Genomic DNA, 23,590 nt, shown 5'->3' on the forward strand with positions numbered 1-23,590 from the left:
ATCAAAGGTGTGTTAGATTAAGGCTGTATCAATTATTAATGGACGGTCAAGTTTTTTAGGAGCTTTTTCACCCCTAAATGTTTAGTGGCCATGGGTGGAGGGATTGTCCCTATCTAAAAATGATTTTCCTCTTACTATTTCTGTTATTTTGTGAATTTGTAGTCAATAATACATCATATATCAGTGTTAATTATTTTTGATTGGTTCAACATCATTTGCTGTTCAGTAGTTGAGGTTTTGGGGGCAGTTTGGGAAGTTGAGTGTTGACATCAGTTGGTCTCCAGGCAGGAGGAGCTAATCGCCCGGAGATCACAGCCCATCAAATATGGCCAGTCGGTCGAGCTTGGATACCCTCTGCATCAGGTAAGCCTTAAGGTTTTTAAAGTCACAAAATGACGACCTGATGACTCTTACCTCCGTTAAGCGTCCTAAGTCCACTGAATAAGAGTGTTAGCAGTTCTAACGTTAGCATGACATAAGAGTATGCTAGCAATCTGAGTTGCTAGCTGGTGTTAGCTTCACGGCTAACATGTTTAAACGGACCGGTGTAGTTCCAACTCTTACATAAACAAATGCTTAGCTCTCTTTATATTAATCGACATTTCAGTATTTCTGATGAAGGTCATGTTTAAACATTTTTCTGGGACTGAAGTCAGCGTTTTAAGGTTGACTTTTGAACATTTTCACTTTTTTGAAAGCTGGTCAAAGTTTATTAGTGTTATCGGGAGTGCACAACACCGGCTCGTCGGGTCCGTCTGTCTTGGTGGCTGGCAGGCAAAGATACATTAATTTACTTATCAAAAGAGCAATGTTGCTGCAGCTTTAACGTTACCTTGTCGGTTCTACAAGGACTAATGTTTGTTCTCTTTATTTCTTAACATAACAGTACTGTACATAATGTCTTGAAACCGTTGTTATGTGGGCGGCCGATGCTGAGGTTATGTACTACTTGTCTGTTTACATCTTCTTTTACCATGTTAAACACGAGTTACTATTTGTTATTGGTCAAAACAAATGTGTGTATTGAGCTTAATAGGTGTTGGATCTGTAGTGTCAATAAAGGTCTGACAAAGTGACATAACTAACAGAAGACATACAAACATTTGCACTATGGTGGTTGTCCCTGTTTAATGATCCACTTAATCGGATATATGTATTACAATGCCCTCAAAAGCCACTGAGACATCCCTGTCAAACCTCTGATGAATATCAGTTAGAAAGAAAACAAATGTCATAGGGTGACAGTGAGACCATGAGAAGTGGTTGAATGCTCCAAAAAAGCTTCTAGGTGAAAGTTATGTTTTTCTTTTGTAGGAATACATCTGTAAATATTAAATAGGTATACTCTGAAGTTGTAACCTTTCGCTGCTTAATAAACTGGATTTATTGATAATATGAATACGAAATTATACAATTTATGCAATTGACATCCTCTGAAAATTGGTGTTAGGGTCTATGACGAGCACACTCAGGAAACAGTCAAGATTTAAAAAAGTCAAACACAGACAAACACACCTCTGCTGCCCTTGTTGTGACCTTGAATGACACAGTGGGCATGAAACATAATGGAGACTTGGACGTATTAAACCATCAGGGGATTTAGACTTATATTTTCTGTCTAGACATCTTCAGTTCTCTTTGGAAGTGCAACCTTGGCTTTTAAAAGTGAATTCAAAACCTTTTGTTCAAGATTCACTGTGTTGCCCCGCCGAATAATCAATTACTTTAATCCCATTGTTATTCTAACAATCACATAGTACACCTTATTTTTATTTAAGCCTCCCCTTTTCATTTTTGGAGTCAACAAGAAGGGGTGGAAACTTGAGATAGGGTAATGGAGAGAAAAGGAGGAGAGTCTGAAGATAGGGATCAGTTATTCATGTGGGTCAGACGGAGGGTTGAAGTAGACCTAAAGTTCATTATGGGATGCATGCGAAGGAGAACAGCATGATGGTTACAGCGTGTTCAGGAGACAAGAGGCAAAGGAAGGGTGAATAATTTAATTCATCATACAGCGAGGCAGTGTTTGGGTCTGTGCTGTAGAGAGACGGGGAATATGGGCAATGTGTACAATAGTGACAATAAGGGCATTATTTGTTGGCCAAGTTTGACATGTCTGCGTGTAAGCATGTTAGTTGTGTAATATGAACTTGTTGAGAGTCGCTGAAGAGGCAGAGCGCATATGTAATGGTTAACAGCTGAATGGGATGTGGTTGAAATATTTCCTCAAACCGGCTTGTGTTTTTCTCCCATGTTTTGGAGTTTTCTTCAGCTGCCTAATATTGATCTCTCACTGAGACCAACATTACCGCTGACGCTGTTGTGACATTTATTTTGGGTTGCTTAATGGTGATAACTTATCAATTTAATTGCTCTTACTTCAGTCTCAGAGTTATTGCCACAAGTTTACCATAATTGTGTAATTTACTATGGCATCATCCTCCAACGCTAAAAATTCCATTCATTTTGTAGCTGCATTGTCACGGTAACTAATTATGATTCAATCTCAAGCAATCATTTGTAATTGCTAGGAAGGTGGTAAAAAATGTTTAAGGAAATGGCTTTCTGAACTGCAAGCAATACGGCTTTTCGGTACTGAATGTGCAAGGAAAAACATCTAGTAAAATTACAATAATTATAACATTTGTTCAGTTATTACTTCGCAATGATTATTTTTTAACCACATTCAGTTAGCATGAAAGGGTTGATAGAGCTATGACTTATGACTGTACATGCTGGTAACTCTTGACAACGGAAAGGTCAAGGTTCATCTTGGCACTCTAGTTCTCACAAAACAAGCGCACCTCTCCTATTTCAGCGTGCAGGGTGTCTCTTGGCGTCTCATTCTAACCTACACAGTCTTCAGAACGTTGACTTCACAGTTTTAGATTTGGTTGTTTGGTGAAATCACAGTATCCTATTTTCCTGTCTTTGACCTTAAGATGAGTTCCTTACAACCTTACGTTTACTATTACCTGAACACATTAGGCCTGAGAGGTGTCCGACTGATACTACAACTCATCAGGTGTATATTTGTATCTTTTCAAATATTTCTTCCACGAACAGATTAAGTATTGGCTTGTTTTTTACTTGTTGACATTGCATTTTAGCTAATGCTCTTTGGTCGATTCCCTTAATCCACAGAGGACGTTATTAATCTCATGATTTGATCAATGTAATGGGTAGATGAGGGCCTCAACAACATTCTCACTCATTAACGCGTCACACTTTGCCTCCCTAAAGATTTGTCTTATTTTAAATTACTTTTTGTGGAGGTGGTCTTTATTTGTGTGAGATGACCCACATGTGCTTCAAAAACTCTTGAACCCTTATGTCCAAGTAAAAACATGAAAAAGTCTCACATCTATTAGAGTTGACTGTTTTTGAATGTGCTGATCCGGTATTGGTCCAACACTGGCAAAATCACTGGACCGGATCACGGGGATAAGGAGTTTAACCAATCATTGAGGTGGAGGCCACATCAAGTGTAATGTTATATGTGAAGTGGTGCAGAGCAAACTAGTTTTCCCCACACCGCACAAGTGATTTACAGTTTCAGTGCACATATAAACATAATTTGACCTTAACATCAAAACAGAGCGAGGACGGGCCTTTAGCCTACTCAGTATGCAGATGAGAAGTTCTGCTTGAGTACAACAAAGCTCTGTTTTGAACAAAGAACAAAAGAACTAGCCGCCTATTTTCCCAATTCGTCATCCTCCCCACGTTCATTCTTTCATGTTCCCCAGCCATTGTTTCGGTGTTATTTAATCCAACATCCTACAGATCTTTGATAACATTTGACAAAGAAGCTGCAAATAGGGTTTCTAATGTTCATGTAATGAACAATAACTTAACAAGGTGTTTTGAATACCTAAAGGGAATATGTATATTGAATTTTAAGCAAAAGAAATATATAGATGTATTAAGATTTTTATCTTTTTTACAGTTGTCTGTTTTTGTTATATTTTGTAAAATACCACATCCCCCATCTTGCCTCTAATGTGCCTCTCTCCCTCAGTCCCAGGCTGTAGGGAATGCCCCCCCCCGTCCGAGCCTGAGGATGGAAGCAATACTTCGATGAGCTCCTTCGGCCTCTCGGTCCGGGGTCTCCCTCTGGCCTTGGTGTCCATGACACAAGCTACCGCCTCAGACTCACGCTTCCACCCTAAATGGCGGGCGATCACAGTTGCGACCCTGCTAGCTTTAGTGCTCATGCTATACCTGAACCGGACAGTAGGGGGCAAAAACGCTGCTACGAGAGGTGACTATCGCAACGGGGTTCACAGTTTGCAGATGCACAACGAGGGTGAAGGGGGCCTCCTCAGGGACATAAACAGACAGGCTGCACAAAACCCGACCCGCCACCAGAGAGGGTTAAGACCTTACAACAACACGTACCCGTTAAGTCGGCCGGTGAAGACGGAGCACGGCATCCGCTACCGTATCGCCGTGATCGCAGATCTGGACACAGCGTCACGCAGCTCTAAGGACCAGACGTGGTTCAGCTACATGAAGAGAGGATACCTCACTATTTCAAACAGTGCCGACAGACTGGAGGTGGAGTGGGACGCTGACACGGTCACGCTGGAGAGTCATCTGGCTGAGAAAGGACGAGGTATGGGAACATTAACAAACACACTATTCTCACAGTAGAATGTTAGTTACCTCAATTTGTCTTTGTCCCGGTGTTGCAGGTATGGAGCTGTCTGAGCTGGTGGCGTTCAATGGTCACCTGTACAGCGTGGACGACCGTACCGGCGTGGTGTACAGGATCGAGGGCAACCAGGCGGTCCCCTGGGTCATATTACCCGACGGGGACGGCTCCGTCTCCAAAGGTCAGTCTGAAAATATGTCCATATACCACTATCCATGTATTTCTATATATCTGATTCTGATTTACTTCAACTTCACAAGCTCTTTTCCACACAAAAAAAGTCTAGAAATGAACCAAAAAAAGTAGTGCATTGAAGCCTTTCTTATATTGTTTTGGTGTTCAAGAGGTTAACGAATCACTCCTTGCTTTGTGTGCAGGATTCAAAGCAGAGTGGCTGGCAGTGAAGGATGAGCACCTGTATGTTGGCGGCCTGGGCAAAGAGTGGACCACCACCACTGGGGAAGTCGTCAACAACCACCCGGAGTGGGTGAAGGTTGTCGGTTACCATGGTGACGTGCAGCATGAGAACTGGGTGCCCCACTACAATGCCCTGCGGAGCGCCACAGGGATACAACCACCAGGTCAGGACTTTTCTTTATGGTCCTGTCACATACACTATCAGTCACTGTTGGTATTGGATCTTATCAGGGGTACTGATGGTGCAGTTTGAGTTTCAGATGTTGGGGGTTCCTTATTTAAAAAAAAAAGAAAACAGGAAGAAAAATGCTGTATATAAAATCACCATTCATTTCATTGGAGGATAACGTTTTTTGCAACTTCTTTAATGAAGAAAAAGTTGAGAATTTACAACTCAACCTAAGAAAATATCCAAGTCTTTTTTTTTTTATCTTGTAAATTCTAGGTTTTTTTCTCTGAATATTACACCCCCTTTACTATCTCCATATTGTTTGTTTTTTAAATATCTACAACAGACCTAATACACTGTCTGGTCGAGAGATGCAGAGGGAAAATGTAGATGTTTTGAAACTTAAAGCTTCTCATCTGTATTTTGGCTGCCGGACAGTTATAGCGCATTTCCACCGCAGGCCTCGCTCGACTTAGTACGGGTTTGTTAGGCCTTGTTAGGCCCGGCTCACTTTAATGCTGCGCTTAACTATAGTAATGCAGTGTAGGCGGAGCCGTGACGTCATATTCAATGAGCGCCCCAGAAAAACAACACAGCCGTTAGCTGTTAGCACTCAGAGCTCGCAGCTCCTCATATCTGTTCAGAAACTAAACAAAAGTTAAACAAGTACAAACCACAGACTGTCTGTGTCATGGCGAATACAGTCGCTGGTTTATTTATGTCTGTATAGGCCGTTGTTGTGAGTGTGGACGGTCGGAGCATATACAACGTTAGCTTAGCCGATCTCCATTTAGACAACAAATCAAATCAAGTTTTATTTATATAGCACATTTTTAAACAATTTTTGGTCGAGCCAAAGTGCTGTACATATAATAAAAATACCCTACAGTAAGGACACTTTACAGCAAATACAACGGCACAGTTTGTGCAGAATATCAGTAGGAGAAAAAGACACCCTCTGTCCTTAGACCCTCACATTGTACAAGGAAAAACGTCCGGGGAAAACTCACAGTTTAAAGGGAAAAATGGGAGAAACCTCAGGGAGAGCAACAGAGGAGGGACCCCTCTCCCAGGACGGACAGACGTGCAATAGATGCCGTGTGTAAATCGAAAAGATAATAAATTTTACAGCATAGGTAGACCAAATGTTTGGAAATGCATGTGTCTATAATAAGAAGATCACACATTTTAAAAGGTTTTTCGCCTGCCGTCTGTCTGCAGACTTGTCAAAGCATTAATTCATGGTTTTTACGGTATCAGTATGTTGTTACTTCGGCATCATTTTGAAACGTGTATTACAATTAAATCACGGTCAAATATGTTCATTGTGTTTTAGTTGTAGCCCCCTTGTGATTCTCTCTCTAGTTTAGCAAACTCAGCCCGACTCAGCCCTGTTTGTTGGCCCCGATAGAACCACGATTTTGTCGGGCCAGAAAAAAGGTGAAAAAGTAGCCCCGGGCCGGAACTAGGCATAGTGGAAACGCAACCAAAAACAGGCCCGACATGGCACGCTTAAACCGCGCCATGGTGGAAATGCGCCATTAGAGGACATTTTGTGAGTGAATCACACCCAACGGGTGGGATAGTTGGGGAAAAATATATTTTGAGGAGTAAAAATAACACCCATGAGTGTTACATTTGGTCTCCATAACTCCTCATACTCTTCTTCACTCCTCATACTCTTCTTCACTTCATTACCTCTCCTTGTGCTATAGGCTACCTTATCCATGAGTCAGCAGCGTGGAGCGAGCGTCTGCAGCGCTGGTTCTTCCTCCCTCGGCGTGCCAGTCACAAACACTACGAGGAGGCAGCAGACGAGCAGCGTGCCGCCAACCTCCTCCTGTCCTGCCCCGCAGACTTCAGCTCCTTCACAGTGCGGCACGTCGGACCGCTCAACCTCATCCGCGGTTTCTCCTCGTTTAAATTTGTCCCAGGCACAGACGATCAGATCATTCTGGCTCTGAAGTCAGAGGAGTACGCAGGCAGCATCGCCACCTACATCACTGCCTTTACGTTAGACGGCCAGGTGCTGATGCCCGAGACACAGATAGGGAATGTGAAGTTTGAAGGGCTGGAGTTCATTTAAGAGGAGCAGAGCTGAAGGTGTGCAAGGTCTAGGAGATTAAGAAGTGGACTGAATACGTGCAACACTCTTGTTTTAAGTCTTTGTATTAAATTCCCCTCAGTTCTACTGTGCAATAATGACACAAAGCTATATATTTCATAATGATATTGTATAAGAGCAGCAAGAGAGGGCAACAGAGAAGGAGAATGTCATCACAAGGAGAGACAATGGAGTTGACTAATTAAGTTATTTAGCATGAAAGGGTTGATAGAGCTATGCTAGTTATTAAGATATTTAATGGTTTTAAAATCAGACACTACTTATATTGCAGATGAGTCTGGGTCAAACAAACGATATAAATAAGGAGCTGTCAGCGTATGAAACCCCAGGTAATGTGGATCTCTTGCCCTGCAGCCAAACGCTGCTGCTCAGACACTCAGGATAACATACTTTTAAAGGATGGAAATAAATATCCTACTACTTGAAATATCAAACTCACTCAATGCTCTGTGCTTTATCTTACCTGATCAGACACACTGAAATCTCATATATAATTTATATTAATGTAATGGGTTTATTTACTTGATGCATATCAACTTCTGATTCATAAGCTACATGTGATATTTTTTCAACCTCACATTTCTCACTTATTTTAAATAAACTGAATATTATAAGCTTCTCAGGCCAATATGTGAAGCACCAGCTATTACATTTAAACCGTAACATTTCTGTAATCATTTTGTATCCTCTCAAAATACAAATATTTAAAATAAATTCTCTTGTTTCAATGTGTGCTATGTATTCAGTCCGACAACAAATAAGAAACTTCAGGTTGGATAAATGTGTTAACATTTATTGTGCTGGGTTAAAACAATTAATTCATCTTAAAAAAGTATCTATACATTTCAAATGTTCTAGAAAATCAGTAGTACATCAGTGTTACCCTTTTTAATTTTATGCAGTAGTTTTTTTTACAAATGTCTTAACAAACTAATGTTACAGTGTTGGAGATGGCTTTAAAATTACACAAATAATTATTTAATACTACTAAGAAATGATGACGGATTACAGTTTGACATGCTGCAAAGTTAGCAAAAAACATTCAAACCTGAGGTAAATCCTTGCGATGATTTTCGCAAAGGCTTGTTCACAAGCTTGTTCACAGGCTTGTTCCCATGGCGATGATGTCCTGAGGAAGCCCGGCCATGGTTATGGGTTTGAAGAAGCCCAGTTTAGGATACAAGTCGAGCATCCTCCGATCGCTGTGCCTTACCTCACAGAACACGCCTCTGGAACCTGAAAGCAATACCAAGATGGTGTTTCAGATGCATTTCCTATTCTAGAATTAGCATTAGGATTGTGTTTGACAGATACAATCGCTCCATGTTTGAACAAATGTGTGTAGTGTCAGGGGATGCAAAGCTCTGCATCTCAGCAAGAAATACATTTCAACTACAGGAAATATTGATTTCTTCACCTGGATACATCTAACATCAAATATCATGTTGGCAGGTAGCTGGTGTGATAATGACATAACTCTTTCTTGTGCAGAAAATTGTGTATTTAAGGGAAACCTTACCATAATATCTAAATGAATATGTTTCCTCTTAGCTGAAGTGCTATTTATGAATCAAGTGTGTTCTGGTGTGAGTTACCAGGAAATCATATATCCATCATATTCTCCAATATAATGATACTAGAGGGCACTTGGTTTCTGGTGCTTAAAGTGACAACAGCAATTTCTCTTTCCAGAAACAGAGGATTCAAAATAAGATGCATTTGTGAGAAGTTTCAAGTAGGAACTATTCTTTCTTCTGCTCAGTGTGCATCTTCTAATGCAGGGGTTCCCAACCTTTTTTCCCAAGAGCCAAATGACTCCTGTTGGAAGTTGTGCCCACACACACACAAGAGGGCGTGCAACAGCTGTAGTTAAAGTTTAAAAGTCTCAAATGCTACAACTACTGTCACAAACTGGATGAATGTGAAGTATTTTGTTAAAGGAGGATACAAGTGTAATTAAGGAGCACTATTGGAGTGACTTAATTCATTTGGATTCCCGCTGCATGAAAAAATTAAAGGACAGTGGAAACAATTCACAAAGGGATTAAATTGTTTAAAACACATGCTCAAAGTAAGCCGGATTTTGCCGATGTGTTTATGTGGATTCAAAAGTCGTAAATAATCTACAAAATGGAGGAGACCGATCTGATCGGAGCAACTGTGACAAATAATCCAACTGAAACCGGCATGGACAATTACTATGTTTTAAAAAATGCGCTAGAAAATCCTGGTTTGGACACTTTATGGGCAGAAGAAACATTTCTATTAAAGACAGAATTATACATTTCTGTCTTTTTATGCCTTTATTAGCTACTAACTTAATTAATTAATCAATTATTTTTTATATTTTATTGTAATGTAGAGACAGGGCCTTTAGCGACAATCATGTATTGCCGCCCCCCCCCCCCCCCCCCCCCCCAATTTCCTTGAGCTGACACTTTTATGGTGTGTGTAATTTGGTAGAAAGATTCCTACATGTAAGTGATGATATCTGGAAAGAGACATTGTTGTATTATTGTTTTTTGGAGGGGTCTTTGAACTGCACAACCTAAAGGTAACCCATTCCCATTATATTAGAACTACGGTCGATACCTCCAACATGATTATTCTGCGGTGCGCTGTCTCTTTAAACCGTGTGAATTGGTTGTAGGCCAGTTACGTGAGCACTATCAAAAGGCATTGTGCGAGGCCTTGACCTACCACTGCTCCTGATGGAGGACAACAACCGACCAATCATGCGCTTGGCTGGAGAGGGATCAGCGACCCGGGGCAACACTTGTATGGTGACCAGGGAGGGGAAGTCCTGGAACACTGAATCACTTACTGCCCTCTAGAGATACAAGATAAAACAAAAATACATGTCATTCATTACATCTTTAAAGGTCCCCCCTAGTATACTGTCTTTCATCAATATATTATAGGTCTCAGATATATGCAAACATGTCTCTGAAGTGTTTGGCTCCAAATACCAAACAGATCATTGTAGCAAGCAACCAATAATCCCCTCTGTTTCAACCCTGTATCAAAAGTGCTGATTCTCTGTCTGTTACTTTAGATGAAAATAAGGAGCCACGCCCCACTGAGAGAGATTTGGTTAAAAATAACACAATAGTGCTCTAGGAGGAGATTCAGGTGGGGGGGGGTCAGCTCAAAAGAGAGAATCTTCTTTCCTGAAACTTTCAGAATCTCTTTACACAGAGGGGACACATGTTTATGTATTAAAGACATGAAGAAGTAGATTTTTCAAACAACTGGTTGCATTTGATCACCTGAATCCTGGCAGCAGCTGGTTTGGCGTCGGTGAGTGCGAGGGCGTAACCACACACCCCCATCTCATCCTCCAGGACCAGAGCACACTGAGGGGAGGGGGGGATCTCCCCCGCTGAGAGGCTGCAGCGGGACACAGGCAATGTTAATGTTAAGTATGAAAGCATGAATACTTACAGAGAGAGGATGTGACTCTTTCTCACCCATCACAGATGAGGGGGGGCTGCATCATCAAGGGGACTTTGCCCTCTCCCGCACTCTGCATCTCTCTGAAAATCCTTTGTACCTCCATCTATTGCAGAAAACTAAACTGTAACATCAACTGCTGATCTTTAACAAAGAGATCACATATCGGCGGCGAAGACAAGCCATACAGACAAGCACAATCTGAAGCATAGTCACAACTGGTATCCGTGGATTTATAAATTCAGTATCAGTGACACTTAATGATGGTAACTAAGAGCCACCAACGTTCCCGTGCTAATATAACATATATATATATATATATATATATATATATATATATATATATATATATACACAGTCTATGTACATACTGTAAGGTGACATACATCCTGCAAGTTCTTGTTTCTGAGCCAGCCCTAGCCTCTGCTCATCCTGACATCATTCAACATAGTAAGTGCTTTGATAGTGCTATGTTCTTATGAGTTATCTGATCAATACATGTATTATTTTACTATGAAACCGTACCTCATTTACAGAAGCTAACGGGCATAATATATTGTAGCAGTAGCCTGCATTAGGGAACATCGGTATGAACAATACTATAGTGAACCAATTATTACCTGCTGTCTCTTGTATCATATCATCAATGCTGGCATCCTCACCTTGTCTTCAGGGCAGAACATCCGTATGCTGTAAACCGACGTCATGAGAGGATGTCTGAACAGGTCCCTGTTTCCGTGGCAGGGCAGCATTCTCTGAAAGAACACATATTTAGTTCATTCATATTTATTTTGACCTACGCTGATGGATAATTAGGTGAGAACGCAACACTTGTTTTATTAATGAAGTCTATTACTGTACACTGGGAAAATGGCAAATTCATTGTGATATTAAAATAAGAAAACATTTGAAATGTGTCTTTATACTGTTTTTAGATAAAGTTACCTGGAACTCTCCAGAGAGGCCTCCTCTGAAACCCCAGGGTTCAGGATCAGTGTTCAGCAGCTGGGCTGCGGGGCGAGCCTGCCCTCCTGGAGAACACATTAACACGAGTGATGCTTAAGAAGGTCAAATCTTAAGGATTAACATTTTCTAGATTATAGAGAATCCAATTGCAGCAATGTTTTTGCTTCAACCAATTCACTTTTCATTGAAGTTGCTCCCCAAATACTGTGTATTTTTTCTCCTTTCAAGGAATACTTCACCCAGAAAATGACCATTTCTATATTAATTACTCACCCCCTCTTTCCTGGAATGCTTAAAGAAATGTGTCTTCTTGCATGCATACGCAGTGAACAAAGAATCAAAAATAGGATTATTGCTGAATTAGTATAAAAAGTAAATTGGGGGATTATCTTTTGACATGGATACAGCTGCCCTATCCTGTGTGATTTGATGAGCATTTTCTCACCGAGTGTTTTCACGTAGGCTCGAGCCAGGCCCACCCCACTCTTGATGTCACAGATGTAGTTGTAGAGGTCGTACAGAATGCTGCGGTTGGGGGCGTTGGACAGACGGTTGAACATCTGCACCACCGCTTCGCACAGGCCATCAAACTGGTGTGCTCTTGAGCGCCATTCCGCGGTCTAAAAAAAACACAGTTAACGCATGAAATCACAGAAAACCAGGGTCATTATCTGCTTTTGGTTGCAAATATAAAATCACCACTACCTTGTCCGTCTCGGCCGCCGCGGCCCAGCTGTGGTTCTTGAGCCAGTCCAGCTCCTGCAGCATGGTGCGGGCGGTGGGGCCGTGTTCGTAGGGCAGGTAGAAGAGCTCCGACAGCAGCTTCAGGTCCTCCAGGGTGAGGGGCTCGGCCGTGTACAGAGGGTTCTCCCCAGGTCCTGGGATATAGGAGCCCTCCCCCATATCTGTCTGCATGGGCTCCTCCTCTGAAACCTCCTTCTTCAGACAAGCTGGAGGACGACAGGGGCCTGGAAGGAGGAGGAGGGGGAAATTAGATGCTTTGCTCTACTGGGACACCCACCCCACCCCTGGCCTTAACATTAAAGGACTCCTATCATCCAAAATGAACTTTTTGATGTCTTTTATACATAAATATGTATAATATTCATACAACCCTCATGAGGGATGGCTAGAATGGGTGATCTGTTTGGTATTTTGAGCAAACGTTTCATAGAAATGTTTTTTATATATCTGAGACCTATAATATAGTATAATAGGAGACGTTTAAAGGATTCTTTCATGACTCTGTACCTCCAGGCTGGTCGGTGCTCATGAACTCCTGCAGCCAGTCGGTGAGGGCCAGCATCAGGGCTTTCTGGGGGCTGTAGCAGGGGTCCTGCTCCTCATCGTCTGGGGATGGAGGTCAGATGACAGTAAGACAATAAGAAGAATTCTCACTTCTATATATCATATGTAATAAGTTCCCAGGCTTTTGCAAGTGTATTGATATTTTATTACAGCCTAATTTTAAGCAACAGAAGCCTGTTTTGGCGCCTCCATATAAGTTACATTTGGAAGATCTTGTCTTTTTATGCATAAAAAAACGTCAGGGACAGACTGCCGCTCCCTCCACACATTTACTATTTAAAGTTTCATTGCTAATGTTATATAAAAGCACAGTCAAATCTTAGCGGAGATTTTCTGCAAATATGCCAAAATGTAACCATGCATTCAAAAGGAAAGATATTTTGATTTCTAAATATAACTCACCCATTTCCACATCCCTTTGTCTTCCATCAGCAGTTGCTTTGCACCATGTAGCTAATGTGTGGATGGCCACAAAGTTTGGGTAGAACTCGCAGTTGGGATTGGTGAGGACCCCTCTCAGTTTGGCGATCAGCTCAGTAGGACGATCCTGACAGGAAACATACAACGTTAATAATTATTAGATACCAATAAGACTATAGGCATCTAAAGGTACTGACTTTGAAGGGTCCGAGGAAAAGCCTTTGAGGGTCGTAGTCGTTTGCGTGGATATTGTCCCAGATGACTGGCGGCCTCCTCAAGATGGAGGACACCTCTTCTATGGACTCAATGGAGATTTTGTGGGATACCACTTTGGGACCTTAATAACACAAATAACCGAGAAAGAGAGAGTAAAAAAAAAACGTTGTATAACTTTACATTTGATTACGTCTGTAGCGGTATAGGACAGCCTCACCAGTCCACAGTATGTCTATCCCAGGCAGCAGCTTCTCCCCCACAGTGTGCAGGTAAGAGGACTGGAGCACGCTGGGGGTGCAGAACGCAGCACAATAATCTGGAGGGACAGAGCAAGTGTAAATGAAGGGAAACAGTGACAGATTATGAGCTTATCATGTAGAAATTAAGGGATCAAATGTTGTTTCCATAGCTTGAAACTCCCAGGCTGTCTTTAAATGGGCTTGATAATATCTGGAATTTTTTACAGAAACGACACGCTTACGGCCTGACCTGTGGGACAGAAGAGGAAGGTCTCGGGGTCTCCTAGGTGCTGGTACACCGCATTAGTGATGGCCACCTGAGCGTAGGCGAAGGAGCTGAAGGCCTTCTTATCAGCCGCACACATCTCAGTCTCGATGTCATCGAACAGTAAAGAGAAGGACCTGCAGCCAAACTGCCTCACCTGAGGGGGGGAGAGCACAGCTTGGGCTTTGGAGAAATCTTTAAATCATTTGGTTATCCTAATCCCTACATCACCATTTTGAAAAATGAAGTTATCCACTAGTTATAAACCAGCTACTAGGAGTGTAAGTGCCATCAGTTGCACGTTGAGCTCCTAGCTTTGTATCTTCTATTTTACTGCTGCATTTATGGAGCTATTTCAGGGTCATAAGTTTTGATCATTCAAAAAAATACAATTTATTTGAAAGTTCAAGTTTTTATCCTGAACTTTGAAAAATACAATGATGTATTCAAAATAAAAATAAGTATTTGAAATCATTTTTCAGGTTGAATATTATTTTTGATTCACTTCAGCAATTTTTTGGAATAAAATATTTATTTTCAGATTTCACTTTTATACATATTTTGACATTTGAATCCTTATTTTTTTCAGTTGCAGATTTTTCGTTTTCAGATTCATAACAATTATTTTTTCAGTTTCAAATCTTGTTTTTTCAGGTTTCACATTGCTTTTCACCTTCAGATCGTTTTTCACTTTCAGATCTTTTTTTTTCGCTTTCAGATCTTTTTTTTCCGCTTTCAGATCTTTTGGCCCTGAAGTGGCTTAAGGGGGGCGGGGCTTACCAAAGCGTAGTTTGGCATCCTGAGTGACAGGCCTCCCTCTGTCATGTTGCCTTCATGGATGTTACAAAACTGAGACCAGCGTCAAAGTTCCGTTAAGCGAGCTGTTGAGCATTGTAGTTGGCATCAATCAAGTACCAATAAACTGTGCTAGAATGTGAAATCCGCAACGAGCCAGCAGGTTGTTCTGGTTGTTCCTGACGCCATCCCCCGCTGTCTCACGGAGAGATACCGCAGGTCCTTCCTTCCTGCAGCGGTCAGACTATACAACCAGCACAGCCCCTAGTAGACCCCTTACAAAACAACACAGACTATAACACCTCTTGTTGATAACTACCAACTATGTGCAATATTTGCAGTATGTGCAATATATATATGCCGTTAAAAACTGTGCAATATATAGGCTACCTGGCTGCTAAATCCGCAGAACTGTCACAGGGTGTGTGTATTATGTAAAATGTGTAACTTTAAAAATATATATAATGTCTTTTTTTAATCTTTAATACTTTAATGCATACTTTAGGTAACATTAAGCTGTCTTTGGCTCTTGTCTGCTGTAACAATGTAAACGTATCCCCTGTGGGACTAATAAAGGTATTCTGATTCTGATCCCAAAAACCAAGCCAATACTATGCTGCGTTCATGGAGCTACGTGGAAATGGGGAAGGACAACGCTTGATTGCGGATACGTGATTTGAGATTCTCCCACAGTTTATTGCTTTCATACCTTGTTGCCAACTACGATGCTCAACAGCTCGCTTAACGGATCTTTGACGCTGGTATCAGTTTTGTTTACCACCAATCACGGGAGTATTGTGTATAGAAAGTGTGTAGTTGTATTTCTTGCGCTACCTAACATCCATGAAGGCATCATGACAGAGGGAGGGCTGTCACTCAGGGTGCCAAACTACTCTTTGGTAAGCCCCGCCCCCCGAAGCAATATCAGGGTCAAAACTCTGAAAGCGAAAAAAAAGATCGGAAAGTGAAAAACGATCTGAAGGTGAAAAAAAGATTGAAACCTGAAAAAAAAAGATTTGAAACTGAAAAAATAATTGTTTTCTGAAAACGTAAAATCGTAAAAAATATGTTTCAAAGTGCAGGATGAAAACTTGGACTTTCAAATAAATTGTATTTTTTTGAATGATCAAAACTTATGACCCAGAAATAGCTCCATATGCATTTCATATGAAGTAATATGGTGTCCAGCGCAAACCCTTTAAAGAGCCATAAAGACACATACAGCTGATGATATGATCTCTCCTGCTGCACCCTTCATCTGCGCATAACAAGTCCTCACCTGATCCAGTTTCCTCATCAGGGCGGCAGCCTCTTTGGGGTTGGAGAAGGTAATGTCCAGGCCGGGAGAGATGGCATAGATGAACTCCACGTCGTGCTGTTTAGCAGCTGATATCAGGGCGATGAGTTGTTCTGGGAAAAGAATGGAATATGACAAAAATTGAAGGATTGTATAAAGACTTAAGCAATGCCAACCAATTAAACGTTTTCAACCCACACTGTCCTCCCTGCTGGACAATATGTCCCACCCCCTCCAGGACACCCTGTCCCCACTGTGCAGCTCCTTCAGCGACAGGCTGCTGCACCCCACCTGTCACACGGAGAGATACCGCAGGTCCTTCCTTCCTGCAGCGGTCAGACTTTACAACCAGCACTGCCCCTAGTAGACCCTCCTACACACACCACAACACAGACTATAACACCCCCTTGCTGCTAAATACAAACCAACATTGTGCAATATGTGCTATATGTGCAATATATATATGCCATTAATAACTGTGTAATTTATACCTGGCCACTAAATCAATCAATATATATATGCCGTTAATAACTGTGTAATTTATACCTGGCTGCTAAACCCTTGTTACTGTTACAAGGTATCTATCTTGTATTTTGTAGATTGTGTAACTTGCTGCTGTTAAATACCGCCAAACTATGTGCAATATGTGCTTTATGTGCAATATATACTTGATATACATATGCCATCTTTAATAACTGTAGTATATACTGGGCTGCTAAATCCTAAGAACTGCTACAGGATTTGATTTGTAGATTTGATTGATTTTTGGTCTGTATTTTTGAAAATTATGTAACTTTTTTAGTTTTTATCTTTTTTTAGCATATTGTTTATTATATTATAACTTAGTACTTTTTTAGCATATTGTTGTGTTGTTTGTTTATTATATTATAACTAAGTACTTTTTTAACGCATTTAAGATATGCAACACTAAGCTGTCTGTGGCTCTTTCCTCCTGTAACGCTGCAAATGTCCCCTCTGTGGGACTAATAAAGGTATTCTGATTCTGATTCTGAAGACTTAAGCAATGCCAACCAATCAAACGATTTCAACCCACAGGGAGATTTTTGGGCCAATCGTGTGCCTATATTCTCAAGTCTGTGACGATTCTAACAGAAATTCAAATCTGCCGTTTTGAGTACACCATGTCCGACATTATTCCTGCCCGCGCATCCTGCATTTATGTGATGGCCACCGGCAGTGTCTGTTATGACCTACTCTCAGAGAGTCCTCAGAGACATGATAGTTTTAATGGGTCCAACTTCATTTTTGATAAGATGCACCCAATTAACAAAGGAGAGGCTCTGAACTGAGCAATTAAACAATGTATTTAAGGAGATAATGATGACTCACAATAGGACTTTGGTATGACACCGTGTCACAAATGTTAACCACTAAACATAACCTTGATGCCATTATAAACTACATGGTTTAACTACAAGTGCCAGTTAAGGATATTTTTTGTTTCAGACCTCGTTTTATTATTCAGGTAAGATTAGCGGAGATTTGTGCATTCTACCTATGTGTGGGTCACTGTGGCAAAATAAAATATGAGTATAGTTTTAAATTGAGAGGTCTGAATGAAAAATAGTCCAAACCTAATTACTGTATATAAATCAGTAATAAATATAGTATTTGCAACCTTTGTTTTAGTAGGAATTATAAGCACCTTTTTTCGATACAGACACTTAACTTCTTAAAAATACTAACTTTAAAAATATATTACATGGGATATGAATGCTTGGGGGAGTAGAAATATATACCAAGGGAAAACATGGATACTCAGATAGTAAATGTAAAAAAAAGTGGTGGCCCAAATGAACAATTTTCTTCTAATTCCCTGAACATTCTACTAAACTAGCAAAGGTAAAACATTGTTCTTGCTCCTGAGATGGTTTGAAAGTCCTGCATGATTTTTGGTTGTTGGCTGGTCGCAGAATCCAGATCTAAGACCGACAGAGGTTATTGGAGACTCACCTGCCTCCTCTGCAGAGTACAGGTCCCTCCAGTACATCCTGTGTTTGTAGTCATCCTTGGGGGCATAGAGGTACGTGTTCAAACCCCACTTCTGTTCTCTATGAAACACCAGTAATGAACAATCACAGTATTAAATCAATTATTACATGATAAGAGATGATTGTAAGTAGCATCAGGAGACAACAAATGTGGGTCTTAACATTGATTGTCCAGTGTTGTCCCCTGTACCCAAATAAACCCATCAGTAAGGGACAACGTCCAATATGAAGCCCTTTTTATTACAGGCTTTGTTTTTTGCAACCTTTAGTTTTGTTTGCTGCAGTTGAACTCATATATCCCATACCTTTTAAACAGCTCTGTTCTCTGCTCCATAGTCCATGGCCGCCCATAAAAACCTGTATAAAGCAAAGGTCAAGTTAAGCACCAAACCTTACCAGAAGTGATCAATATAATACTGATACTCATTTATAAAATATATATGAAATTCATTCTGTTAAAGCCTCATGATGCTGTACTGTATTGTTATTGGGGTGGTCCTGTGTGGCCCCCTGGTGCCAGTCTGCTTACCTTCCACTACCCCACTGATGAACCGCTTCCCCCCGGTGTTGGCTCGCCCCTGCCCCACGCCACTGCCCGGTGTAGACATATTTTCAGTTTAATGTTGAGTTGTGTCTACTTCCAGCTCACTAATGCTCAGACAGCAGCTCCAGCACTGACAGCGCTATTATCATATGTTTGTGTGCCAGTTTTTGCTTTTATTGCACCGTTCTCTCACGCCTGCGCAGAGCAGTCGATTTAAATCGTCTGCAACATGGTCTAAAGTCTGTAGTTGTAAATGCTGCGAGCAAATAATAAAAAATAAGCTCTTCTTGTTTTGTGATGACTGTAGTTCACCACAGCAGGCGCGTGCGGGACTGAACGTGACTACCGGGTGAACGTCTTAAAGGGACAGTGTCCCTGTAGTTTATGCGAACATTCACCTGAAACAAAGGGAGCAGGATAAATAAGTAAATACATTTAGCTAAACTAAATATTCTGAGCAAATGTATTGTTCGTCTTGCCATCCTCTAGTGCTGTAAAACATATGTTAATGTTGATGAGTCCACTTGTTGATATTTGTCCACTTAATTTCCTCATAATGTACATTTACATTATGTCACATTATATGTGACTACTATTCACCAGAAAATAATCCAGTGATTTATGTAGAAGCAACCATTCATTTGATTGAATATTAAATAAACTACTATTTAGGCTTAAGTCTCATCTTTAAGGATCTCCATTTTATATTTAATGGTGTTTTGAGAGATAACTCTACTAGTAATCATCAATTGTTTGAAAAATGTCAAACTTGAATTTGCACCTGTTTAAAATTCTATAAACTAAAAAAGTTCAGGGAATGTAGGGTTAGTTATGTGTTTTGGGGCGATAAAATATAATTACAACAGTATTGTACGGTTATGAATGCATAATTATTCATAAGTGAGTTAAAACAATATTGGATGATAGTCATTATTTTTGAGTTTTTTGGACTGTGATAAATTGAACGGTAACAGCTTTCGAACACAACACAAATAATATGGATTACAGTAAATGCTTAGATGTAACTCATTACATAAACAATGGCTCTGTTTCAATTAGGTGTGCTAAATAGCCATGTTAATAACAAGTGGGGACCCACGGGCCCTGGAAGTGGAAATTAATTGGCGTATAATTAAGGTTACGTTTATGTGATTAGTTACAGCTGTTTGGATGATTCATTACGTCTGCCACGAGAAAGGGTTATTTTTTAAAATGCAGACATGTAACGCTCTGATAAAATGTTGAATATACTTCCAAGGAAGTGGCATTTATATTTCCGACATCAACGTTGCGTGGAAGTCGGAAACAGTACCGAAGGAGTGGCAGACCGGGGTGGTGGTTCCCCTTTTCAAAAAGGGGGATCAGAGGGTGTGTGCCAATTACAGAGGCATCACATTACTCAGCCTCCCCGGGAAAGTTTACTCTAAAAAAGGTACTTGAAAGGAGGGTCAGGCCGATTGTCGAAACCTCAGATTGAGGAGGAACAATGCGGATTCCGTCCTGGTCGTGGAACGACGGATCAGCTTTTTACTCTTGCAAGGATCCTGGAGGGGGCCTGGGAGTACGCTTATCCAGTCTACAGGACTGTCTCAGAAAATTAGAATATTGTGATAAAGTTCTTTATTTTCTGTAATGCAATTAAAAAAACAAAAATGTCATACATTCTGGATTCATTACAAATCAACTGAAATATTGCAGGCCTTTTATTATTTTAATATTGCTGATTATGGCATACAGCTTAAGAAAACTCAAAAATCCTATCTCAAAAAATTAGAATAGTTCCTCAGACCAAGTAAAAAAAAAAGATTTATAACAGCAAAACACAATCAAACATTTGAAAATGTCCATTAATGCACTCAGTACTTGGTTGGGAATCCTTTTGCACGGATTACTGCATCAATGCGGCGTGGCATGGAGGCAATCAGCCTGTGGCATTGCTGAGGTGTTATGGATGCCCAGGATGCTTCAATAGCGGCCTTTAGCTCATTAGCATTGTTGGGTCTGGTGTCTTTCAGCTTCTTCTTCACAATACCCCACATATTCTCTATGGGGTTCAGGTCAGGGGAATTTGCAGGCCAATCGAGGACAGTAATGCCATGGTCAGTACACCAGTTACTGGTGGTTTTGGCACTGTGGGCAGGTGCCAGATCATGCTGGAAAATGAATTCCTCATCTCCATAGAGCTTTTCAGCAGACGGAAGCATGTAGTGCTCTAAAATCTCTTGGTACACAGCTGCATTTACTCTGGGCTTGATGAAACACAGTGGACCAACACCAGCAGCTGACATGGCTCCCCAAACCATCGCTGACTGTGGGAACTTCACACTGGATTTCAAGCAACTTGGATTTTGCTCCTCTCCAGCCTTTCTCCAGACTCTGGCGCCTTGACTTCCAAATGAAATACAAAACTTGCTTTCGTCTGAAAAGAGGACTTTGGACCACTGTGCAACTGTCCAGTGCTTCTTTTCCTTAGCCCAAGTCAGACGCCTCTTCCGTTGTCTTGAGTTCAGAAGTGGCTTGACCATGGGAATACGGCTATTGTAGCCCATTTCCCGGACACGTCTGTGAACAGTGACTTTTGATACCTGGACTCCAGCTTCAGTCCACTGTCTTTGAAGCTCCCCCAAATTCTGGAAGCGACTCTTCTTCACAATGCTGTTAAGGCTGCGGTCATCTCTCTTGGTTGTGCAGCGTTTCCTGCCACATTTCCCCCTTCCAACAGACTTTTTGTGGATGTGCTTTGAAACTGCACTCTGTGAACAGCTTGCTCTTTGAGAAATTTATTTTTTTGTCTTACCCTCCTGATGGAGGGTGTCAATGACGGTCCTCTGGACAGCAGTCAGATCAGCAGTCTTCCCCATACTTGTGATTTAGTTTACTGAACCAAGCTGAGTGTTTTTCAAGGCTCAGGAAACCCTTGCAGGTGTTTCGAGTTAATTAGACGATTCAAGTGATTCGTTGAACACCCTACTAGTATACTTTTTCATGATATTCTAATATTTAGAGATAGGATATTTGAGTTTTCTTAAGCTGTATGCCATAATCAGCAATATTAAAATAATAAAAGGCTTGCAATATTTCAGTTGATTTGTAATGAATCCAGAATGTATGACATTTTTGTTTTTTTTAATGGCATTACAGAAAATAAAGAACTTTATCACAATATTCTAATTTTCTGAGACAGTCCTGTACATGTGTTTTGTAGACTTCGAGAAGGCGTATGACCGGGTTCCCAGGGAGTTACTGTGGGAGGTGCTGCAGGAGTATGGGGTGAGAAAAAGGAAAGTTTGGGGCTCTCTGCTGGAACTGCTACCTCCCGACCCGAACACGGATAAGCGGGAGAAGATGGATGGATGGATGGAAGTGAAATTTAGACTTGTTTGTACTCTGGCAGTTTGTCTCCTGAGAAATCTGTTACTAATAACCAAAGAAACTCAAGTTGACAATTCATGAAGATGAATGAAATCATAAAGAGCTTTTATTTTTCATATAGTAATGTACAAAACATTATAAGCAATATTGAATTTAACGAAAAACTTTATTGGGTTCCACTAACATGCTATCAATTAAACAGTGCTACATATTTTTACATATTAACTGTACACATTAGAAACAGCATGCGTATTAAGAGTCCAAGGCTCCAAGCATGAAGAAAACACTAACATACAAAAGTTTGCTACATAAGTATGAGCCATAAGTCTCTGAGGTCCAAGGAAACTTTGGGTTCTTTGCCACATCGAGCTTGGTGTCGTCCACCCACACGGCTCGGTTAACTCTTTATTCCTTTCTGGGCCTGTTTTAGCAACGAATCAAAGTCGAGGTCCTCAAACCTGTTCTTAACAGGATAAGGCTCTGCATCTTTGTTTTCGTCTAAGGAAGAGAAAAACATTCACAGGATCACATTAAAAAACATATATATATTTTTTTTGTTTTTCAGAAAATGTGTGTAAAATACAGCTTTACTAAGAGACCACTGCAAAATGATCAGTTCGTCTGGTTGTACCATTTATAGGAGTGTGTTTGAGTAAAATAAAAATTGTTTTATTTTTTTCTATAAATTACTGATAACATTTCTCTGTGTTGGAGTTCAACAGACAGTGGAATGGAATGGCTGCCATACATGTAGAGCAGTGCCTCTCAAAGTGTGGTCTGCGGACCCCTGGTGGTCCGTGAGTGCCCCCTAGTGGTCTGTGAGTATATTGGTGAAATTTCACATTTGAAATAAATACATTTCAGTTTTTCGCACTCTCGCGGGAATATCTCCGCAATGGTGTGAGCTTAAGTTTCATTGCATGATATAGCCCAGCGCAACACCTTCATCACATGTCGCCACCTGTTAGTACCATTTGCTGGCGATTTGTAATCTGTTCTAGAAAAACGATGTGATTTTGGATATTTGTGGAGTTAGGTAGTACGCTTGTTTTTTTTTTTAGGGGTGCACCGAATGGGAAATTCTTGGCCGAAACCGATACCGAAAATAGGAAACAGTTGGCCGAAAACCGAATGCTGAAAATGATTAATAGAAATCTATATATATATATATATAAATATTAGGGCCGGGATTCGATTAAAAAAATTAATCTAATTAATTAGAGGTTTTGTAATTAATTAATCGAAATTAATCGCATTTTTAATCACATATAAATATTTGACCTGAGAACAGTGAGAAGATGTCAATAAAGTGTGCCAATGATCCAATGATCCCCA

At 40.7% G+C, this 23,590-nt stretch overlaps 4 protein-coding genes across 7 annotated transcripts in view; 1 reads left to right on the top strand and 3 right to left on the bottom strand.

The window, feature by feature from the left end:
* The window catches only part of LOC307034643 (uncharacterized protein), a 46,322-nt gene that overhangs the window by 13,341 nt on the left and 9,391 nt on the right, over positions 1-23,590 (bottom strand). The gene's annotated exons all lie outside the window — the stretch shown is intronic.
* cant1b (calcium activated nucleotidase 1b) lies at positions 33-8,096 on the top strand. 2 transcript variants are annotated; one of them, XM_079673374.1, is made up of 5 exons: positions 33-363; positions 4,022-4,618; positions 4,698-4,838; positions 5,035-5,238; positions 6,959-8,096. In XM_079673374.1, exons 2-5 carry the CDS (start codon positions 4,081-4,083, stop codon positions 7,327-7,329), a joined length of 1,254 nt encoding a protein of 417 aa, XP_079529500.1. In that variant the 5' UTR covers positions 33-363; positions 4,022-4,080; the 3' UTR covers positions 7,330-8,096. The 2 variants fall into 2 exon arrangements, with proteins under 2 accessions (XP_079529500.1, XP_079529499.1); XM_079673373.1 differs by lacking the exon at positions 33-363 and adding an exon at positions 1,852-1,990.
* Positions 8,141-19,201, bottom strand: ogal (O-GlcNAcase like). Its single transcript, XM_079673363.1, has 17 exons — positions 18,869-19,201; positions 18,645-18,696; positions 18,302-18,399; positions 16,310-16,440; positions 14,221-14,392; positions 13,949-14,047; positions 13,713-13,852; positions 13,498-13,642; positions 13,039-13,137; positions 12,493-12,755; positions 12,233-12,407; positions 11,767-11,852; positions 11,484-11,576; positions 10,839-10,927; positions 10,638-10,758; positions 10,069-10,198; positions 8,141-8,604 (listed from the first exon to the last, which is right to left on the bottom strand). Exons 1-17 carry the CDS (start codon positions 18,945-18,947, stop codon positions 8,468-8,470), a joined length of 2,109 nt encoding a protein of 702 aa, XP_079529489.1. The 5' UTR covers positions 18,948-19,201; the 3' UTR covers positions 8,141-8,467.
* Positions 22,334-23,590, bottom strand: part of LOC307034514 (uncharacterized protein) — a 40,249-nt gene continuing 38,992 nt past the window's right edge. For all 3 annotated transcript variants that reach the window (XM_079673340.1, XM_079673339.1, XM_079673341.1), the window contains one exon: positions 22,334-22,753. In XM_079673340.1, coding sequence (XP_079529466.1) covers positions 22,653-22,753 — 101 coding nt within the window. In that variant the 3' untranslated portion in view covers positions 22,334-22,652. The remainder of the gene's footprint in view (positions 22,754-23,590) is intronic.

Source organism: Notothenia rossii (genome assembly GCF_949606895.1).
Source record: "Notothenia rossii genome assembly, chromosome: 1".
NCBI classification, from domain to species: Eukaryota; Metazoa; Chordata; class Actinopteri; order Perciformes; family Nototheniidae; genus Notothenia; species Notothenia rossii.